At 45.2% G+C, this 21,627-nt stretch overlaps 1 protein-coding gene across 1 annotated transcript; it reads left to right on the top strand.

Moving 5' to 3' along the window:
* Positions 1-5,514: 5,514 nt before the first annotated feature.
* Positions 5,515-18,744, top strand: LOC131190686 (uncharacterized protein K02A2.6-like; the record flags this gene model as incomplete). Its single annotated transcript, XM_058168044.1, has 3 exons — positions 5,515-7,465; positions 8,082-8,206; positions 18,604-18,744. Coding segments are annotated over 3 exons (2,217 nt in total), but the record flags the coding sequence as incomplete, so codon positions are not given.
* Positions 18,745-21,627: the final 2,883 nt, after the last annotated feature.

A 21,627-nucleotide genomic window follows, 5' to 3' on the forward strand; every position in this document is an offset into this window, starting at 1 on the left:
TGAGCACAGAGACTCTTTCACCTAGTGACTGCTTCATATATCAAATGATATTGCTGATCCCAATTGTGATTGCTAGATAAGGATTAATTGTAATGTAAAAAGCCTTTCCGGTGTTTTTGGAGATAATATTGAACAGGCAGATGGAACACTTTTTTCGGTTTGGGATAATATAAGATGGGGCCTGGCTGAAATCACTTTGTAGATCAATATCTCTGGCGTATCGCTTGAAAAATGCTCTGCCTGTTGGAATTAGTGCATACAAGGAGAGCCCATATCTTAAGATGGCACTGAATGAATTCCAGATAGAACGAATTGAGTTGTTTTGTATATAAATCCCCAACTAAAACCAGAACTTGTATTGACTGATGACCATGGTAGATTTGTTGAGGTGGAAGTTAATTTGCATGGGACTAAGACTCTAATATTGGAATTTATGCCTCAAATGAGGATAAAGTACAGTTCTATAGATGACTTATATTCAACTGAATAGATTTTTCTTATGAAAATCAATATCTGATGGGGGATAAACTGTAAGTTTTTAGATCATAATCCTCTGAGTTTGGTTTATAAGAGAAAATCCATTTCTCTTAGATGGAGATTAAATGAAATGCTGTTGCAGAAAGAAGCAATAGTGGAGAATTGGGGAAAGGAATTTAAATTTTTTTCCTGAAAATAATTTAAACCAAGGTACTGATTTAAGAATGGTAAAGCATTTATCAGGGATTACTTCATACAAGGAGCAAGAGAAAACAAACTATTTTGAATGAGGTAAAAAGAATTAAAGAAATTTCAAGAGAAGATAAGCATTTCTCAACAAATTAAGCTTTTACAATGACGATTATCTATGTAAGAGTAAGAGAAATAGAAATAAAAATGCACTATGTGAAGCCAAAACCCCCCCGCCCCTTTCAGTTTGCAAACAAACCAAGCAGTGGCTGGCATATAAATTACAAAAAGAAAATATATATATATATTGAAACTACAAGAGGGATATACTGAATAAACAGATAGCATGGTCATACAGAGAGCATTTCATCAATATTATTCTAACTGGTATAAAGAAAGTGGCATTTCTCTGAGAAAAATAAATGAATACTTCAAGAAACACAACTTACTGAGGATTACAGAGGAACAGAAACAGATTTATGAATATGGACCTATAGCAGAAGTTTCTGAAGCTATAAAAAAGATTAAACTAGGAAAGGTACTTCCACCAGATGCATTATCAGGTTTTATTATAAATGTTCTGAGGATGAACTTTTACAATCTGTACAAAATAGCTTTAGCTTACTGAGAGGAAAGATGCTTTAGAGTTGGAAAGAGGCTACTATAGCACTAATACATAAAGAGGGGCAATATTTGATTTTAAAAAACAAACTATAGGCTAATATCCCAGTGAATAATGACTACAAGTTGTTTGCAATGATTATTTGTAACACTTATTTTTCAAAGCACCAGAACGCAAGACAAGAAACAATGGATGGACTAATCAAGGAGAGAACGTAACCTAGAACTAAAGAAAATCTTCCTAACAGTGAGGACAATTAACCAGTAGAACAGCTTCCCTTAGAAATGGTAGGTGCTCCAGCACTGGAGTTTTTGAAGAAAAGACTGGACAGGCACCTGTCTGAAATGATATAAGGTCACCTGCTTGAGCAGAGTGTTGAACTATAAGACCTCCAAGGTCCATTCCAGCTCTATTCTGATTGATTGATTGTGGCTGATAGACTAAAAATAATTGTGCAAGAATTGATTCACGAGGCTCAATGTGGATTTTCATATAAAAGAAAGTTAATAGCAATAGCAATTGGAATAACAGTCTCTGGTGGTTTACAATGTCAGTATATGGCCCCCAACAATCTGGGTCCTCATTTTACTGACCTCGGAAGGATGGAAGACTGAGTCTACCTTGAGCCCCATCAGAATTGAACTGCAGACTGTGGACAGAGTTAGCCTGCAATACTGCATTCTAACCACTGCAATACAAGGGCTCAGTTAAAGGGCAATTTTAGAGATGCCTTGGACATTTTGGAATATTTAGGACAACGTAATGAGACAAGCTGATTTTCTTAGATGTGGAGAAGACATTTGACAAATTGATTTCAGCCTTCTTGTTCTAAGTTTTGGAAGATCTGAACCTTGAAAACTTTATAAAATAGATAAGATTGAGTTATACTGCACAGAAGGCACAGCTAATTGTCTTCTTTCTTAATGAACTTCTAACAAAGCCTTAGAGATAATAATAATAATAAAAAAACAAGACAGGGATGTCTGCTATCTCCTCCTGTTTATTTTGGTTTTTGAAATAAACAACTTCAGTTAATCTCTGGTGGCGCTGTGGTTAAAGTGTAATATTGCAGGTGAACTCTGCCCACAGCCTGGAGTTTGATCCTCACGGAGATCAAGGTTGATTTAGCCTTCCGTTCTTCAAAGGCCCAGATTGTTGGGGGCAAATTCAAACAATGCTTCCACATTGTAAACTGCCCAATGAATGCTGTAAAGTGCTATGGGGTGGTAGATAGAACTAAATGCTATTGCTACTATTATCCAGTTTATAACTACCTCATTAACTGTGTAAAATGTAGGGTGGCAGTTACACTCCTTTTGACTTTTGTTTTTAAGGAGTGAATTTGAATTTCCTTACATGAATCACTAGTGTGGGAAAATAATTCCAAATTGAAAGGGATTTTATTTTAAATTCAGGGCCTCTGGGTTGCATTTAGGACACTAAACTATCCTTTAAACTCAATATTTGCACAAGAAAATATTGTTGCTCATGCTCACACAGTTAATTAAGATGACAAATAGATGAATATCAGATCTAACTTGTTGTTTTCCACAACTGCAAGCAAGAAATTATATTCACGATATGCCACAGAAGAAAAAAAATAAACTATGGATGAAGAAGAGTTTTCTACAATGTGTGAATGAAACAGCATGAGTCATTTCGATAGGAGATGGGCAGCAAATAAAATAAAATAATAAAATAAATAATAAAATAAAATAATCAAGGAACAGGGTCTGGTTTACTACTTGTTTCCCATAGAAATGGCCTAACCTATTTAATCTGGCAAAATTGGCATCCTCCAATTTCCTTAGATTAAATAATGCGACCTATTGGAAATGCAACTTCTTTGTGGCAATCCTTGACTTCTAGAATGAGGTTCCTCCTGAGATCCAGATGACAGAGTACCTGGAGTAAATCTGTGGAGTACCCTACTTTATAGAGCAGTGATGGCTAATCTTTTTGCCATTGCATGCCAAAAGGGGGGGAGCACGGGGGGGGGGGGTGTCACGCGCACATATGCCCACACCCAGAAGTGGATTTCAGCAGCTTCTGACCAGTTCTGGAGAATCGGTACTGAAAATTTTGAGTAGTTCGGAGAACTAGTAGTAAAAATTCTGACTGGCCCCGCCCCCATCTATTCTCTGCCTCCCGAGTCCCAGCTGATCAGGAGGAAATGGGGATTTTGCAGTAACCTTCCCCTGGAGTGGGGTGGGAATGGAGTATCTTCCCCCTGCCATGCCCACCAAGCCATGCCCACCAAACCACAATGCGCCCACCAAGCCATGCCCACAGAACTGGTAGTAAAATTTTTTGAAACCCACCACTGCCCACACCCATAATTATATGTGCCCCGCCCATGAGCATGCATGCATGACCCCCCGTGCTCCCCCCACTTATGGCCCAATGGGCCCGGTAGGCCTATTTTTTGCTCTCCCCAGGCTCTAGAGCCTGTCTAGGAGCCTGGGGAGGGTAAAAACGAGCCTACCAGGCCCATTGGGCCATAAGTGGGGGGAGCATGGGGGATCTCTAGAGCCTCTCTAGGATCCTGGGGAGGGTAAAAACGGCCTTCCCCACCTTCCCAGAGGCCAGAAATGGCCCGTTTGCCAACTTCCGGTCCTACCGGAAGTTGACAAATGGGCCGTTTCCAGCCTCCAGGAGTGTGTGGAGAAGGCCGTTTTCACCCTCCCCAGGCTCTTAGAGAGGCTCTAGTGCCTGGGGAGAACAAAATACAACTCCCCAGGACCTCCGGAGGCAGGAAACAGCCTATTTCCCTACTTCTAGTGGGCCCAGAAAGCCAAAAAAATCAGCTGGCCGGTGCCCACATGCGCGCCGGAACTGAGCTCACATGCCCACCGATATGGCTCTGTGTGCCACTTGTGGCACGTGTGCCATAGGTTCATCATCATGGTTATTGTAATGTATCTTTAAGAATTGTGGAGGGAAAACTGAGCGGGAAAAAGCACGTTGCTGATTGGATGAAGCCTCTGGCTAAACTGTATATAAAGAGAGGGTTTTCCCAGCCCGGGTTGCTGGGTTCACCATATAGTAAAGAGCTGTTGTCACTATCCTGGTCTCCTGCCTCGTTATTGCCCGAATCTAACACTGGCGACGAAGGTGGGATCTCGAGGCTAAGAGCGCCAGGAAAAAAGCTGAAGTCACCAGGAAGACGCGAACCCAGCAAACAAGGGGCGGAAAGCAGCGATGTCCAGCTACACACCGCCAGCGCCATTCGACCCAGCGAAGGAAAAATGGGGGTCATACATGGCTCGTTTCGAGTATTTCCTCGAGGCAAACGAACTTCAAGGAGTCTCAGACAACAGGAAGCGAGCGTATTTCCTGAGCCACTGCGGTCCAGAGGTTTTCGACACCGCAGAATCGTTGGCGGAGCCAACGCCGGTACAATCGGTGCCGTGGCAGACTCTACAGACCATATTGAAAGCCCATTATGCACCAACGCCGTCCAAGTATGTGCAACGGTACGAATTCAGGGAGCGTAGGCAGCAAGAGGGCGAGTCCATCAGCGCATACATGGCAGCCCTGAGGAAAGCCATGAGCCATTGCGAGTTCCGAGACTTGGACGAGGCATTACTGGAGCAACTTATTCGTGGGGTCAGGGACATCCGTTTGCGACGGCAGCTGCTGTCCAAAAGCAACTTGACGCTGGCAAACGCCTTGGATGAAGCCAGGGCTAATGAGATGTCTACCCAAGCGGCGGAAACCCTACAAAAGCAGGTCGCACCAACGGCTGGTGCGAAATCAACCCCGGTCCACAATGAAGAGATCCAGGCCGAGTCGGACGGTGAGGAGGAGGAAGAGTCTTCCACACGGGAGGCGGAGAAAGAAGACCGGGGTGACTGCGCGAGTTGTGGAGGCAACACCAGCGACAACAATGCAAATTCAAGGATGCGACTTGTCGGCGGTGCGAAAGGAAGGGCACCTAGCACAGGTCTGTCGAGCACCCCAACCTTCCGCCAAAATTCAAACCGACCAATCAGGCGTGGGAGCGGCGGCGGCCCGTGATTGGTCAATTCAAAAAAGGCGCGAAGTTGAATCAGACTGTCGTGAGAGTGGGTCACGCAGCAACACGCCTAGAGAAGAAAATCTTTACGAAAACGAAGATTGAGGGGGTGCCGTGCCGATTGGAGGTGGACACCGGCTCAGCGATCACGATCATGTCCTGGAACACTCTCGTGAAAGCCTTACCCGCCATCGCAAAGCGCAAGCTGAAAACACAGAAATTAAAGGTACAAGACTACCAAGGGAATCGCATCCCTGTTCGAGGGGTAACGTCCGTCCACGTCGAGTATGGACAATACAAGAAAACTCTGCCCATGACCATAGTCGATGGGACCCTGCCAAGCTTGTTGGGACTGGACTGGTTCCGAGCATTGGGCATGGGAGTGACTGGAATCTTCAGAAACGAAGTCAACCTCAAAGACGCACTCACGAAGGAATTTGGGGACGTTTTCAGAGACTGCCTGGGCAAGTACACGGGGACCCCTATTTCGTTTAACTTAGACCCACAAGTTGCCCCTATCCGTCTAAAGGCTAGGAGGGTCCCGTTCGCCCTTAAGCCCAGGATTGACCGGGAACTGGACAAACTAGTAAACCAGGGAATTCTAGTGCCAGTTGACCATGCTAAGTGGGAGACCCCTATAGTCACCCCAGTCAAACCGGACGGGTCGGTCCGGATTTGCGCTGACTATAAGGCAACGCTTAACAAAGCGTTGCAAAAGAGTGCTTACCCCGTCCCGGTGGTACAGCACTTACTGCACTCCATGGGGCAAGGGCAGGTTTTTGCCAAGCTAGACTTGGCCCAAGCCTATCAACAGCTGCCTGTAGATAACAGCACAGCCGAAGCGCAGACAATTGTGACTCACAGAGGGGCTTTTAAGTGTACCCGGTTACAGTTTGGGGTTAGCGTGGCTCCAGGGTTATTTCAGAACCTAATGGAGCGGCTATTACAGGGACTACCAGGGGTGGTACCATACTTTGACGATGTACTGGTATCCGCTGAGAATCTAGAGGAATTAGGGGTAAGGCTGCGGAAAGTTTTGGGCATTTTCCGGTCTGCCGGTCTCACAGTTAAACTGAACAAATGCCAGATCGGGGTTGAATCTGTGGAATTCCTAGGCTACCGGATAGACAGGGAAGGGATTCACCCCACTGAAAGCAAGGTACGGGCCATCAGGAAGGCCCCGGTTCCAAAGAACAAAACGGAGTTGCAGGCATTCTTAGGTCTGGTCAATTTCTACGCGGTATTCTTAAGGAATAAGGCAACAGTAGCCGAGCCGCTTCATAAATTACTAGCAAAGACGGCTACATGGTCTTGGGGAAAGGCGGAAGCTAGGGCATTCGAAGGGGTAAAGAATCTCCTATCGAGTGATAGCCTCCTCATCCAATACAATGGCACGCTGCCATTAGTGTTAAGCTGCGATGCATCTCCCTATGGGGTGGGGGCTGTGCTCAGCCACAGGTTGCCAAATGGCACAGAAGCCCCTATTGCATACTACTCCCGAACCATGTCATCAGCTGAAAGGAATTATAGCCAGCTTGATAAGGAAGCCTTGGCTATAGTCTCCGGAGTAAAGAAATTCCATGAATATGTATTTGGTCGTGATTTCGAAATCATCACGGACCATAGACCCTTGCTAGGCCTGTTGGCAGGCGACCGCCCAACGCCCGTGGCACTTTCGCCCAGACTGACCAGATGGACTATCTTTCTAGCGGCGTATTCTTACAAACTACTACACCGGCCAGGGAAGGAATTAGGGCATGCAGACGCCCTGAGCAGATGCCCGTTACCAGAGACTATCGAAGACCCCACTCCGGGGACACCAGTTCTGCTAATTGACTCTTTGGACTCTGGCCCAGTCACATCCAAAGAGGTGGCTAGGGCTTCGTACAAGGACATTACAATAAGGACTGTAATTGGTTGGGTACAAAGAGGTTGGCCCGCTGCGCCGGGCGAGCGTTTTAAAGAATTTGTAAAAAAACGTGGGGAACTCTCAGCTCAAGGGGGGTGCCTGATATGGGGGGATCGAGTGGTGATCCCGGAGAAATTAAGGGAAAAGGTATTGGAGCTCCTTCACGAAGGCCACCCAGGGATCGTGAGAATGAAGGGTCTAGCGAGAAGCTATGTGTGGTGGCCCTTAATGGACACGGAAATTGCTGAAAGGGTAGGGAAATGCCAGGCCTGCCAGGAGTCCAGACCGCTACCCCCAACAGCCCCGATTTGGGAATGGGAGAGACCCCAGGGCCCTTGGTCTAGGATCCATATCGATTTTGCCGGCCCCTTCCACGGGCAAACCTTTCTGGTAGTAGTCGATGCCTACTCCAAATGGCTGGAAATCATTCTCATGAGATCCATGACAGCCGAGGCCGTGATTTCAGTCCTACGGCACCTATTTGTAACCCACGGGTTGCCCGACACTTTAGTCTCCGATAACGGCCCGCAATTCACGGCAACCCAGTTTGAGGGGTACTTGGCAGAGGAGGGCATCCGACATGTCCTCTCGGCGCCTTTCCACCCTGCGACGAACGGCCTTGCAGAACGTTTCGTTCGGAGCGCAAAGGAAGCATTGCTTCAGAATCAGGCCAGGCGATTGGCAAACAAAAATCGATACATTTCTAGCAGTCCAACACAGAACCCCCTGTGTAACAACTGGCCGCAGCCCGGCAGAGCTATTAATGGGTCGGAAGCTTAGGTGCCCACTAGACCGTTTAAACCCAAACTACACACCAGACGATTACAAAGGGGCACACGGAAAAACAAGAGGGATGGCAATAGGCGACCTAGTGTGGGCACACAACTACAGCGAGGGCCCGACCTGGTTAGCAGGAAAAATCCTAGAGATAACAGGACCAAAGTCATATCTAGTAGAGATAGAGGATGGCCGGGTATGGAAGCGCCACATAGATCAAATAAGGAAACGCATAACCGGTAAATCAGAATCAGACGAAATAGGCCCTGACTTTCCCATGTTGGAATCTACTGCTGACTCAAACCCGGGGCAAACGCGGGACTTATCTGAGTTCCAGGGAGTCCAGCGATGCCAACCGGTTCCTCCTGAAAACAGCAGGGACGACTCTGCAAATAATCCAGGGCCGGATGGCCTAGAGGAGGAGCTGAGAGGAACAAACAGTCCCTCCGGCCAGCTCGACTCACTCCCAGAAAATGAATTGCGCAGGTCAGAAAGAGCCAGGAGACGCCCAGTCTACTTGCGTGATTACGTTGAAAAATAAGATGTTAATTCTATGTAAATATTGGTAAAGTGCTCTCTGGGAGGGAAGGAGTGTAATGTATCTTTAAGAATTGTGGAGGGAAAACTGAGCGGGAAAAAGCACGTTGCTGATTGGATGAAGCCTCTGGCTAAACTGTATATAAAGAGAGGGTTTTCCCAGCCCGGGTGCTGGGTTCACCATATAGTAAAGGGCTGTTGTCACTATCCTGGTCTCCTGCCTCGTTATTGCCCGAATCTAACAGTTATAGAGAGTTTTGTCAACTGTAATATGTCAGATTTTGTCTTGCTCTTCTTTTAGATGACTAGCAAAGCACCTCTGTAAAATGGTCTTCAGCTAAATATCTTTCTTGATTCATTTGTGGTATTTCCATATTATATAGTGCATTGATTATGATATCTCTGGAGAGTGTAAGTCATCCAGGTCATGTTTGTCCCAAAGATGGTTTTTCAAGAGGCAACAGGACTTTCTTGTTTTTCTTTGAAGACGTTTCGCTTCTCATCCAGGAAACTTCTTCATCTCTGACTGGATGGTGGGAAATGGAAGGATTTATATTCCTTGTGAACAGCTGGTCATTTGCATTCTTTTTAGAGAGTCATTGAGGACACAGTTAAACCTCCAGGTGGCCTCAACAATTATCTAAAAAGAATGCAAATGACCAGCTGTTCACATGGAATATAAATCCTTCCATTCCCTACCATCCAGTCAGAGCTGAAGAAGCTTTTTGGATGAGAAGTGAAATGTCTTCAAAGAAAAAAACCCAGAAAGTCCAGTTTGGGACATTGGTTATGTTCATGTTTTAATAGATTATACAACATGCTATGATTTGCTAGTCACCAAATTCTTGGTGCATTGCCTATCAGTTAATCTGTCCTTGTTCTACAGGTATACAGCATCCTGATAATGTATCAATAATGTTCCTTTTGCCCAAGGCATCTGAAACAGAAAAACAAAACTACCAGTTGCCTATTACAGCTCAAGGCATTGCTAATAGCCAGTTTTCTCTATCCGGCTTGCTTTTGTTTTGGTGAAGTTTTGACACAATGTCTTCCCTAGGGATAATGTTCCTTGCTTTGGATTGTTTGACTCTGACTGATGCCCCAAATCTATGGCCTGCAGCAACTGCTTTATCTTTTCCCATAGCAGGATTACCTCTGCAGGCTTTTCAGCAAAAAGCGAGCAATTAATTGTGGGGACTGTGGTGAAGGGTATGAAGGATCAGTGCACTTGTCTGTGTCGATGCCAGCTCAAACACCACGTGTCCTTTAGGTACCATGCAGTGATCAGATGGAAATAACTATTTCAGAGAAGAGCTGGGCACTTGGTGTGGGCCACCCAGAAACCGAGAGGAAAGGTTAGACATAAGAGGCAGCCTGCTGTTCAAAGTTTTGTAAATTTCACAAGCCTTTCCTTTTTTCTTCTCTCCAGGGACTTTGGGGGGGGAAAAAAGAGGAAAAACATTTTTCTTTGCAGCGTAAAATCTCTTTAGTCCCATCTGCTTTTTTTGGAGGAAACATCCATTTATATGAGCCTTTTTAGATGATTCAGAGGCTCGATTCCATTATTGTAATTTCTCAGATTTTTACATGCTTCATTTTGAAAGCAATCCTTTTTTAAAAAAAATCATAATCCCATTATTCATTAATAGCCTTTGATATGATATGTCAAAAGTTTACTTAAAGCATTCTTCCTGTGGAGTGTAGCCAGTTCTGTACACCAACCATCACGTTCCAAAAATTTAACCATATTATTTTTCATAACAACTTTTCCACTTCTATGTTGTCCTGGTTCATTTCTTTCCTCCAAGACCATTTTCAGTTGATTCCAAGCAAGAGGTTTCTGCACCCCCTGGGGATGTTCCATGCTAGAGGTAATTAGTGGATTCAAAAGAAGACTTCGCTTTCAACCATGCTGTATATTGATTCCTAACTTAGCTAAGTTTTGTTAATTTTAATATTTAATGTTGTTTTGATGCAGAGGTGTCAAACTCAAGGCCCAGGGGTTGGATCCAGCCCACAGAATGCTTAGAACTGGTCCATGTGGCCGTCCTGGAAACAGCAAAGGACTGGCCCATTGTGCCTCTGCCAACGAAAACGGAGCTCGGGAGGGCCGTGTATGGCCCTCTCTGACTCTGTTTTTGCTGGCAGAGGGTTGCAGGAGGCTGTCGCAGCCGAAAATGAAGCTCGGGAGCCCATTTTTGCTGACTGTCGTGTCCCATTTCTCTGCTGATGGCCGGGTCAGGGAAATCCGAATCAGGCGTACCTCTGCAGCTCTGCCAAAGTCCTAGCAAAGTCCTCAGGGCAGGCAGGAGACCAGAAAGTGACTTTAGCAAGATATGTTTAGACTTTGCCTGACTCAGAGAATGCCAGAAAGCAGGTCCTTTATATAGGCCATGGTGTGTGGCTCCATGACTCAGCACTTATCCAAGCCTGCCCCTCCCTTCCTTCTGACGCCACCGCCTATCAATTCTTCTGAAGCGAGGGTCACTCCAGTCGGCAGCTGTTGGTAATTGACCTCCCTCAGGCTCACATGCTGTGGGGGAGGGGGAGGGGTCTAGTTGCTCCGTTTGCCTGGGCATGGAGCCAGGGCTGGGGCCGGGAGGTGTTTCCTCCTGTCTGGGCATGGAGCCAGGGCTGGGGCCGGGAGGTGCTTCCTCCTGTCTGGGCATGGAGCCAGGGCTGGGGCCGGGAGGCATATTGGGACATTCCTCAGCATTCGGAAGCTGATAAGAAGGCCCCGGCTGCGGTGAGAGCGGGCAAGACACAACACTGACAGAGTACAGGGGCCGCCACAGGAGCCCCCCCACATGAGTGATGTCGAGGTGGCCCCGCCTACCCTGGCCCCTCGAAGTCAAACACAACTCAGTGAAATCGAGCTTGACACTCCTGTTTTGATGTTTTCTGTTATTGTTTCTATCATGTTGTAAGCCGCTGAAAGTCGCTTGACAGCAAGTTGGGATAAATTTAAAATATAAAATAAAAAAATAAAAAAAATAAAAAATAAAAAAATAAAAATAAAACCAAAACCAAAACCAAAACCAAAACCAAAACCAAAACCAAAACCAAAACAAAACAAAACCCTGGAAAGGTGGAATGGCTTTGAATTTGGGGTTCCTTGGTCCTTGGTCCCTATCTTTATTCAAGGGTGGGGCTTCTGGTGGTTCCTGTGGATCAGTAATTCCTATTCAAAGATAGAAATCATGGCCAGGAATGTCTTTGTACAACTTGATTGGTGCTCCAATTACTCCAATTCCTGGACCAATGTGTCCTTCTCACAGTCCTTGAGACTGTGGTCACCTTTCATTTGGACTATTGTAATATACTGTACATAGGGCTGTCCTTAAAAGTTTCTGGACACTTAAGTTAGTTCAAAACGCAGCACAACCCGCACAGTTTTGCACATGGCCAGATTTGCACATGAATCACCTCTTGTGCAGGATATGCATTGGTTTCCAGTCTGCTTCCAGATGCAATTCAGAGTGCTGGTTCTCACTTTTAAAGACTATGTCGTTTGAGCCCAAATTAGGACCAACTCTCCCCAACTCACCAGGATAGGTAGGAAGGACAACCCATCTGTTAGGGAAATATATCTGGTGGGAACAAGAAAAAGGGCCTTCTCAGTGATACTGTAGCTCTCTCTTTGTGGAATATAATTTCCTCCGAGATAAGATGGAGGCCATCTTGTTACTTTTCCAGAAGGCCCTGAAGACATGGTTCCGTCTATGGGCCTGGGGCCCCCTCAGACTCATAGGAAGCCAATGAAATGGTTTATATAATTTTTTTTTTTTGCTGACATGGGTGATAGTAGTGAAACAGGTGAGATTGTATGGGTTTCTGTGCTTTGTAGGTTTTTTTTAATGTTGTAAGCCACCTGAAGTCATCATGTTTGAGTTGGGTGGTTATATACAGTTGTCAAATAAACAAACAAACAAACAAACAAACAAACAAACAAACAAACAAACGCTTGGCATTGTTAACTCGTGAATTCCAAACTTTTGCTTTTCTAATATGATTATTATTTTAAGATCAAAACTCTTCCTACAGGCAATTGAAGAATTTGTTAATGAGGTACAAATGGATATCATGGAACACAGAATACTCCCAGAAGGCATCTGGAGAGGGGGAGCGAATCAATTATAAGATGATTAAAATTTTAATATAATGCCAGTTTACTATTTCAAAGATTGCAAGTGAGAATGCCAATATCTAGTGAGATCCTGCTTGAAAACACTGAAACCTATCAAAGATATGGACTATTTTAACTTTCATTGTTTTATGGATTTGGGGACCTGCCCCTTGACTTTTGTATTGGGGAGTTGATAACAGAATAACAGAGTTGGAAGGGACCTTGGAGGTCTTCTAGTCCCACCCACTGCTCAGACAGGAAACCCTATACCATTCCAGACAAGTGGCTGTCCAACCTCTTCTTAAAGATTTCCAGTGTTGGTGCACCCACAACTTCTGGAGGCAAGTCATTCCACTGATTAATTGTTCTCCTTAGTCCTCCTAGGTTGCTTCTCTCCTTGATTAGTTTCCATCCATTGCTTCTTGTCTTACCCTCAGGTGCTTTGGAGAATAGCTTGACTCCCTCTTCTTTGTGACAGCCCCTTAGATATTGGAACACTGCTATCTAAAACACTGCTAACTAAATAACTGGCGATTTAGTTCAGGCTGTAGAATGAAGGTGAGGAGAAATCTATGTTGTTAAAAATTTTCTTTAGCAAGAAAAAGAAAGCAGGCAGATCATGACTTCTGCAGTGGTTTCTAACTCCTTTAACAACCATAGTTCATGGGAGGTATCTGGACTTTCTTCTGTGTGTTACAAAGAAATGCATCTAGGTATATTTATATGGGTGTATTTCTCTCCAGGGATTAATCAGGGTAGGCCCATGAGTGTTTCTGTTATATATTTCTATCTCTTTCTCCTTGCATCTCTGTATCTCTGTGTCTCTGTCTGTCTATCATCTATCTATCTATCTATCTATCTATCTATCTATCTATCTATCTATCTATCTATCTATCTATCTATCATCTATCTATCAGATTTTCTTTTCCAAAGTCCCTACTGAATCCAGTCCATTTTCAATCCTGATCTTTCTTTCAGGAGTTTCTCTTCCTACCAAATCTGGTTTCATTTTGGTCAAGTTATTTTCCGGTGGACAGATTGGATTAAATAAACAAACGTCCTTCAGGGCTGCCAATATATCAGGATCAAAAATAGAGACATGATTAATGTAATGCACTGTGTGGTATGCAGATTGCACATTTGCACAAGTTCTGCTAAGCTCTAGAAGAAGACATCCATCAAAACAAGGCGTTAATAATGAGGCTTGAACAATGTGGAATCCCTTGGGGGTGGGAAGTTTTCCTTAAGGCCAAACCAAGAACTATACTTGAAAACACGGTAATAGTTAACTGGGAAATAAAAAAGAACTTGTCACTGATAAGAAGATATTTTCCTTGTCAGCAAGTATTTGTGTGTAGCAGGTTTTGCTTTATAGATTCTTACTTGACATTGATCATGACAAAGGTACAGTTCTTAATATAGGTAGTCCTCGACTTACGACCACAATTGAGCTCAACATTTCTGTTGCTAAGCAAGACAGCAATTAAGTGAATTTTGCCTGATTTTGCACCTTTTTGCAACAATTGTTAAATGAATTTCTGCGCTTGTTAAATTAATAATGTGGTTGTTGGGGGAATCTGGCTTCCCCACTGACTTTGCTTATCAGAAGGTCGCAAAAGATGATCATATGACTCCGGGACACTACAACTGTCATAAACAAGTCAGTTGCCAAGTGTCTGAAGTTTGATCACGTGACCATTGGGATGCTGCAAAGATAGTAAGTGTGAAAAATGTCATAAGTTACTTTTTTCAGTGCCATTGTAACTTTGAATGGTCACTAAATGAACTGTTGTAGGTCGAGGACTACCTATATAACAGTGCATACACTGAAAAACATTTGGAGGAAGCATCTGGTATCTCAGATCCATTAAAGCAGCCTATCTTTGTGAGAGAAATAGGCAGTTTCTAAATTTGATAAACAAACAAACAGACATGAGCCTAGAAAAAAAAAGATTGTACTGTTTTAATAGCTGAATTGATACATTATCACTGATTTCCTTTAAGGAAACCTGAAAAAGTTTGGCTACTTGAGCAAATGTCAGAGAAGTGCCATGTGTAAGATGTGGAACACTTTTTCCGTATTTTATTTATTTATTTATTTATTCAATTTGTATACCGCCCTTCTCCCGAAGGACTCAGGGCGGTTCACAGCCAATAAAAATACAAAAAATACATATAACATAAGTTAAAAGCAGTATAAAAAACTAATTCAATATATGGCCTAAAAATTGGAACAAGATTAAAACCCCATTTAAAAACCCCAATTAAAAACTACATTTATGCTAGCCCTGCACGCTGAAACAAAAGCGTCTTCAGCTCGCGGTGAAAGGTCCGGAGGTCAGGGAGTTGACGAAGCCCCGGAGGCAGCTCGTTCCAGAGGGCAGGGGCCCCCACAGAGAAGGCCCTCCTCCTGGGGGTCACCAGCCGACATTGTCGGGGGTAACACACGTCAGGGGTAACACACTGGACTTGATTTTCATCTCGGGACAGTGGCTAAATGATCTGGAGTTAGGGGAACTAATATCTCAACCCTTGTCATGGTCAGATCATTTATTCCTTCAGCTAGACTTTCGGACCGCTACACCTCACCGCAGGGAGACGGAACCGGTTCAATGGTTCCGTCCCAGGCGCCTGATGGACCCCGAGAGGTCTCTGATGGAGCTTGGGCCATTTCCGAGGGAGTTAGCCCACGGCTCGGCTGAGGAGCTGGCGGCCGCCTGGGATGAGGCGGCTGCTGGCGCCTTAGACCGCATCGTGCCTTTGCGGCTTCTGACCCAGCGACGAACTCGACCAGCTCCTTGGTATAATGAGGAGCTGAGAGAGATGAAGCACCGGAAAAGAAGCCTAGAGAGCACCTGGAGGTCCAGCCGCTCCGAACCTGACCGAACACTAGTAAGGTCATATATTCAGACCTACGTAGTGGCGATCAGGGTGGCGAAACATAACTATTTCTCCGCACTCATCACATCGGCAGATAATCGCCCAGCCACCCTGTTTAGGGTGACCCGCTCCCTGCTCACGCAGGGGGCTCGGGAGGACCCCTTACAGGGACGCGCTGAGGATTTTGTTCAGTATCTGTCTGATAAAATCGCTCATATTCGGGACGGCTTGGACATTGATTGGATAGATTCAGGTGGGATGGCGGAGACAGGTCTTGAGAATGTTATCTGGGCTGAGTTCGATCCTGTGACTCCTGAGGACATGGACAGGTTGTTGGGCAGGTTGAACTCCACCACATGTTTATTGGACCCGTGTCCCTCCTGGATGGTGCTGGCCACTCGGGAGGTTACACGAGGCTGGCTCCAGGAAGTTACCAACGCTTCTTTGTTGGAGGGTGTCTTCCCCGCCGCTTTGAAAGAGGCGGTGGTGAGGCCCCTCCTCAAGAGGCCCTCCCTGGACCCGGCTGTTTTAGCGAACTATCGTCCAGTCTCCAACCTTCGCTTCTTAGCGAAGGTTGTTGAGAGTGTGGTGGCAAATCAGCTTCCTCAACACCTGGAGGAAACTGTCTATCTGCACCCGTTCCAGTCCGGCTTCAGACCCGGTTACAGCACCGAGATGGCTTTGGTCGCATTGGTGGATGACCTCTGGAGAGCCCGGGACAGGGGTTGTTCCTCTGTCCTGGTTCTGTTAGATCTCTCGGCAGCTTTTGATACCATCGACCATGGTATCCTGCTGCGACGGTTGGGGGGATTGGGAGTGGGAGGCACTGTGTATCGGTGGTTCTCCTCCTATCTCTCTGACCGTTCGCAGATGGTGTTGGCAGGGGGGCAGAGGTCGACCGCAAGGCGCCTCAATTTTGGGGTGCCTCAGGGGTCTGTTCTCTCGCCTCTCCTGTTCAACATCTATATGAAGCCGCTGGGTGAGGTTATCCGTGGTTTCGGGGTGGATTATCATCTGTACGCTGATGATACTCAGCTGTACATTTCCACCCCGAACCACCCCAATGAAGCCGTTGAGGTGATGGGCCGGTGTCTTGAGGCCGTACAGGTCTGGATGGGAAGGAACAGGCTCCGACTCAACCCTTCCAAGACAGAGTGGCTGTGGGTGCCGGCGTCCCGGTACAGTAAGCTTACACCATCGCTGACTGTGGGGGAGGAAGTACTGACCCCCAGGGAGGGAGTGCGCAACTTAGGCATTCTCCTGGACGATCGGCTGTCCTTAGAGGATCATTTGACAGCCGTCGCCAGGGGAGCTTTTTATCAGGTCCACCTGATCCGCCAGTTGCGCCCCTTCCTTGACCGGGATGCCTTACGCACAGTCACTCATGCCCTCATCACTTCCCGCCTGGACTATTGCAATGCTCTCTACATGGGGCTCCCCTTGAAGAGCACCCGGAGGCTCCAGTTAGTCCAGAATGCAGCCGCGCGGGTGATAGAGGGAGCACCGCATTGCTCCCATATAACACCTATCCTGTGCGGCCTACACTGGCTACCGGTAGTCTTCCGGGTGCAATTCAAGGTTTTGGTTACCATCTTTAAAGCGCTCCATGGCTTAGGACCGGGATACCTTCGAGACCGCCTTCTGCCGCCGATTGCCTCCCAACGACCTGTGCGCTCCCACAGAGTGGGCCTCCTCAGGGTGCCGTCGACCAAACAATGTAGGTTGACGACCCCCAGGGGGAGGGCCTTCTCTGTGGTGGCACCAGCCCTGTGGAACGAGCTTCCTCCGGGATTATGACAACTCCCCGACCTCCGGACCTTCAGACGTGAACTGAAGACTCTATTATTTCAGCGTGCGGGACTAGCCTAAGAACAAAATGTTTTAGCTAAATTTTAATGGGGGTTTTACTGGTTTTTACTGTTTTAGTGATCAGGCTACTATAATATTTAGTTTTAACTGGGTTTTAATGTTTATTTATTATATTGTTTTTATATCGTTTTTAATATGCCTGTGAACCGCCCTGAGTCCTACAGGAGATGGTGCGGGATATAAGTTTGATAAATAAATAAATAAATAAATTGTTTGGCCGATGGTACCCGGAGGAGGCCCTCTCTGTGTGAACGCACAGGTCGATGGGAGGCTACTGGTGGCAGTAGGCGGTCCCATAAGTAACCCGGTCCTATGCCATGGAGCGCTTTAAAGGTGGTGACCAGCACCTTGAATTGGACCCAGAAGACCAACGGAAGCCAGTGCAGACTGCGCAGGAGAGGTGTCACATGGGAGCCACGAGGTGCTCCCTCTATCACCCCCGCAGCCGCATTCTGGACCAGTTGGAGCTTCCGGGTGCCCTTCAGGGGGAGCCCCATGTAGAGAGCATTGCAGTAGTCCAGCCGGGATGTAACAAGGGCATGAGTGACTGTGCAAAGGGAAACCCGGTCTAGAAAGGGACGCAACTGGCATATCAGGCGAACCTGATAAAAAGCTCCCCTGGTGACGGCCGTCATATGTTCTTCTAAAGACAGCCGTGCATCCAGGAGGACGCCCAGATTGCGGACCCTCTCTGTGGAGGCCAACGACTTGCCCCCAACAGCGATGGAACCGTATCATTTTTCAAAGCATTTCTACTGTAGTATCTGTGTATTTTACATACACTCTAGCTGCAGCCTATCTTCAGCTGACTTCTCTTAGAAGTTTGCAATATTAGACTTTCCCCCATAATAATGTTGAAAAATGCCTTAACAGAAAGCATTACTATATGGGATCAGTGGTGTATATTTCACAAAACGAGAACTGCTCAACTCGGATTGGCCGATCGTTGCTGTTTAAATCACTGAGGTTGACAGTGATCAGTCTATTTCCTCAGATCCATGGCAGATCGATCTGCCAGACTTGCACTTCAGAAACCCCTTGCAGCTTTATGTTAATAAAAACAGACAATTGTTCCAACAGAGCATCTATCAATGAGAAGCTCCAATTTTTCTTTTCATCTTGGATGAAAGCACAAGTGTGTCTTTTTGGTCCTGAACCACCGAATAAGAACTTCTGCCTTTTTTTTTTTTTTAACGCAGCAGAGATTTCAGACAAAAAAAGTTTGTGTTTCAGTGGAAGATGCTGAATTTCCAATTGATCCATCTCCTGCATTGGCTGCAGTGCAGCAAACCTGCAAAGGTGGTATTGCTTCTGGAAGTTACTCCGAGCGATACCAATAGAAACAGATAGTCCTTGGCTTACAACCATTTGTTTAGTGACCGTTCAAAGTCACAACAGCCCTGAAAAAAGCAACATGACCATTTTTCACACTTATGACTGTTGCAGCATCCCCATGGTGACGTGATCAAAATCAGACGCTTGGCAACTGGCCTGTATTTATGACGGCGGCAGTGTCCTGCGGTCACGTGATCACCTTTTGCGAACTTCTGACAAGCAAAGTCAATAGGGAAATCAGATTCTCTTAATAACCGTGTTACTAACTTTACAACTGCAGTAATTCACTTAACAGCTATGGCAAGAAAGGTCATAAAATCGGGCAAAACTCATTTAACAACTGTCTTGTTTAGCAACAGAAATTGCTAAATAATTACAGTTGTGGCTGTAAGTTGAAGTCTTTGATTCTAACTCAGAAGATAATATAAGATATTAACGTACTTCAACTAAAATATAATTGCATGAACAAAATATCATTTTTGAATGCTTGCTCATCTAAGATTCCAGAGGATTTGTCTGCTCCTTCTGATGGAACAGCCTCATTTTCATCAAAACAGCCAGTTGCATGAAATAATGTTCAAGGCCGTCCCAAATATTTATGACTGTTTCAAGTGTGCAGTACATAGGTCGTGACTGAATTTCAGATTGCTTGATAAACTTTCTAATAACTCATTATAAAATTAAATGCTGTTTTTTTTTCCTGTGAAGCTACTTTCTTTGCTTTTGCTATTTCCTCCCCCCAGAATGATAATAGAGATCAACCAGAAAATTATGTGTGATAAAAGGAAAAAGCTTTTGTCACTGATTTTGCTACTAGATATGGTAAATGGCATGCAGAGCACAATGGATTTCCCACTACTTTGTTTTGTCTCTAGAAGCTGTGGTACATTGTGCTTGCTAATTATTACAGACACATGGTTTAAGACAAATTCTATAAGCTGAGTTTTCCAATAGAGAATTATGGTTAAAATAGCATTTATTTACCCGTGAAGTTCTTGATGCTCTCCGATCTTGGTTATTTCCTTGCAGATGTTTTATTGCCCAGGTAAGTAACATCAGGAGTATGAGGGAGTGTGGGAGGTTGCTGCCTGTGTGTGTGTGTGTGTGTGTGTGTGTGTGTGTGTGTGTGTGTAGGTAGCAATCTCCCATACTCCCTTGTATTCATGATGTTACTTACTTGGGCATTTTTTTTAATTTGAATTTATATCCCGCCCTTCTCCGAAGACTCAGGGCGGCTTACACTGTGTCAAGCAATAGTCTTCATCCATTTGTATATTATATACAAAGTCAACTTAATTGCCCCCAACAATCTGGGTCCTCATTCTACCTACCTTATAAAGGATGGAAGGCTGAGTCAACCTTGAGCCTGGTGGAACTAGAACCTGCAGTAATTGCAAGCAGCTGTGTTAATAACAGACAGACTTAGTCTGTTGAGCCACCAGAGGCCCTGGTATATACATATACATATATATGTATACATATATATGTATATATATGTATACATATATATGTATATATATGTATACATATATATGTATTTGTTTTCTGAGGTTTTCGCGGGTGTTTGTATGTAGGTCTTTGGTTATTCGGGTTTTCTCCCGTGTAAAATTGGAAGTGTCTTGGCGACGTTTCGACGAAGTCTCATTCATCATCTTCAGGCTTCAGCTTCGTGCTTCTGGGAGCAATGTGTGATTGCAGCTGTTTCTTCCTTTTTAACTGCTAGTGAGGGTTTGAACTGATTGGGTGGGAGCTTGGCCATCCCATCAAGACAGCATTCTGCACAAACCAAAAAATATCCACCATCCTAAGAAACCCCAAAGACAAAATTGAGTTAGAAAATCAAGGAGTATATGAAATCCTATGTACCGCCTGCCCCACCACATACATCAGACAAACCAACAGAAGAATAAGTGCACGCATTGAAGAACACAAGAACTCAGTCAAAAAAGAGGAACCAACTTCTTCCCTGGTCCAACACCTTAAAGCCACAGGACACGATATTGACTTCAAAAAGACCAGAACTATCGCCAAAACTGAACACTTTAACAACAGAATAATCAAAGAAGCCATCGAGATAGAAAAACGCCCACACAGCATGAACAAACGAGATGATACCTCCCACCTACCAGCCATTTGGAAACCCGCCCTTATTGACAAACGAGTCCCTAACACGAGACCCACCAGACCCACACTCACGAGGTCCACACAGGATGTCACCACCACACATCCACCCAGAAAGCAGACCCAAACCCACACTGATCGGGAAGCACGACCAAGGACCAGAAGCCAGACCGCAGCTGCAACATTAGCCATTTCAAACCCCTCCAATCCATACATACAGCAGACAGACATCCACTATGGAGATGTAGCACGACCACAAATACAAAGCCAAACAACAGCAATGCAACTCACCAGCTCAAATCCCCCTGCAACTCACATTAATCTGAGCACAACCAAGCCCCCACCCAAACAGGACACACCCCCATCCAATCAGAGCACAAAAAAACCCCCATCCAATCAGAGCACAGCCAAGCTCCCACCCAATCAGTTCAAACCCTCACTAGCAGTTAAAAAGGAAGAAACAGCTGCAATCACACATTGCTCCCAGAAGCACGAAACTGAAGCCTGAAGATGACGAATGAGACTTCGTCGAAACGTCGCCAAGACACTTCCAATTTTACGCGGGAGAAAACCCGAATAACCAAAGTCCTACATATATATGTATACATATATAGAGAAGATTGCCCTGTTCTATATATAGAAGCTTGCAATTTTTTTTATAGGGGGTCATTCATTGATTACAGTATTGTTTTCTGCCTGATTTATTTACTGGATCAGTTTATAGGGCTACCCATCTTGCAAATGCAAGTCTGGGTATCTAACAACCT

This window comes from Ahaetulla prasina, chromosome 2 (assembly GCF_028640845.1).
Source record: "Ahaetulla prasina isolate Xishuangbanna chromosome 2, ASM2864084v1, whole genome shotgun sequence".
NCBI lineage: Eukaryota > Metazoa > Chordata > Lepidosauria > Squamata > Colubridae > Ahaetulla > Ahaetulla prasina.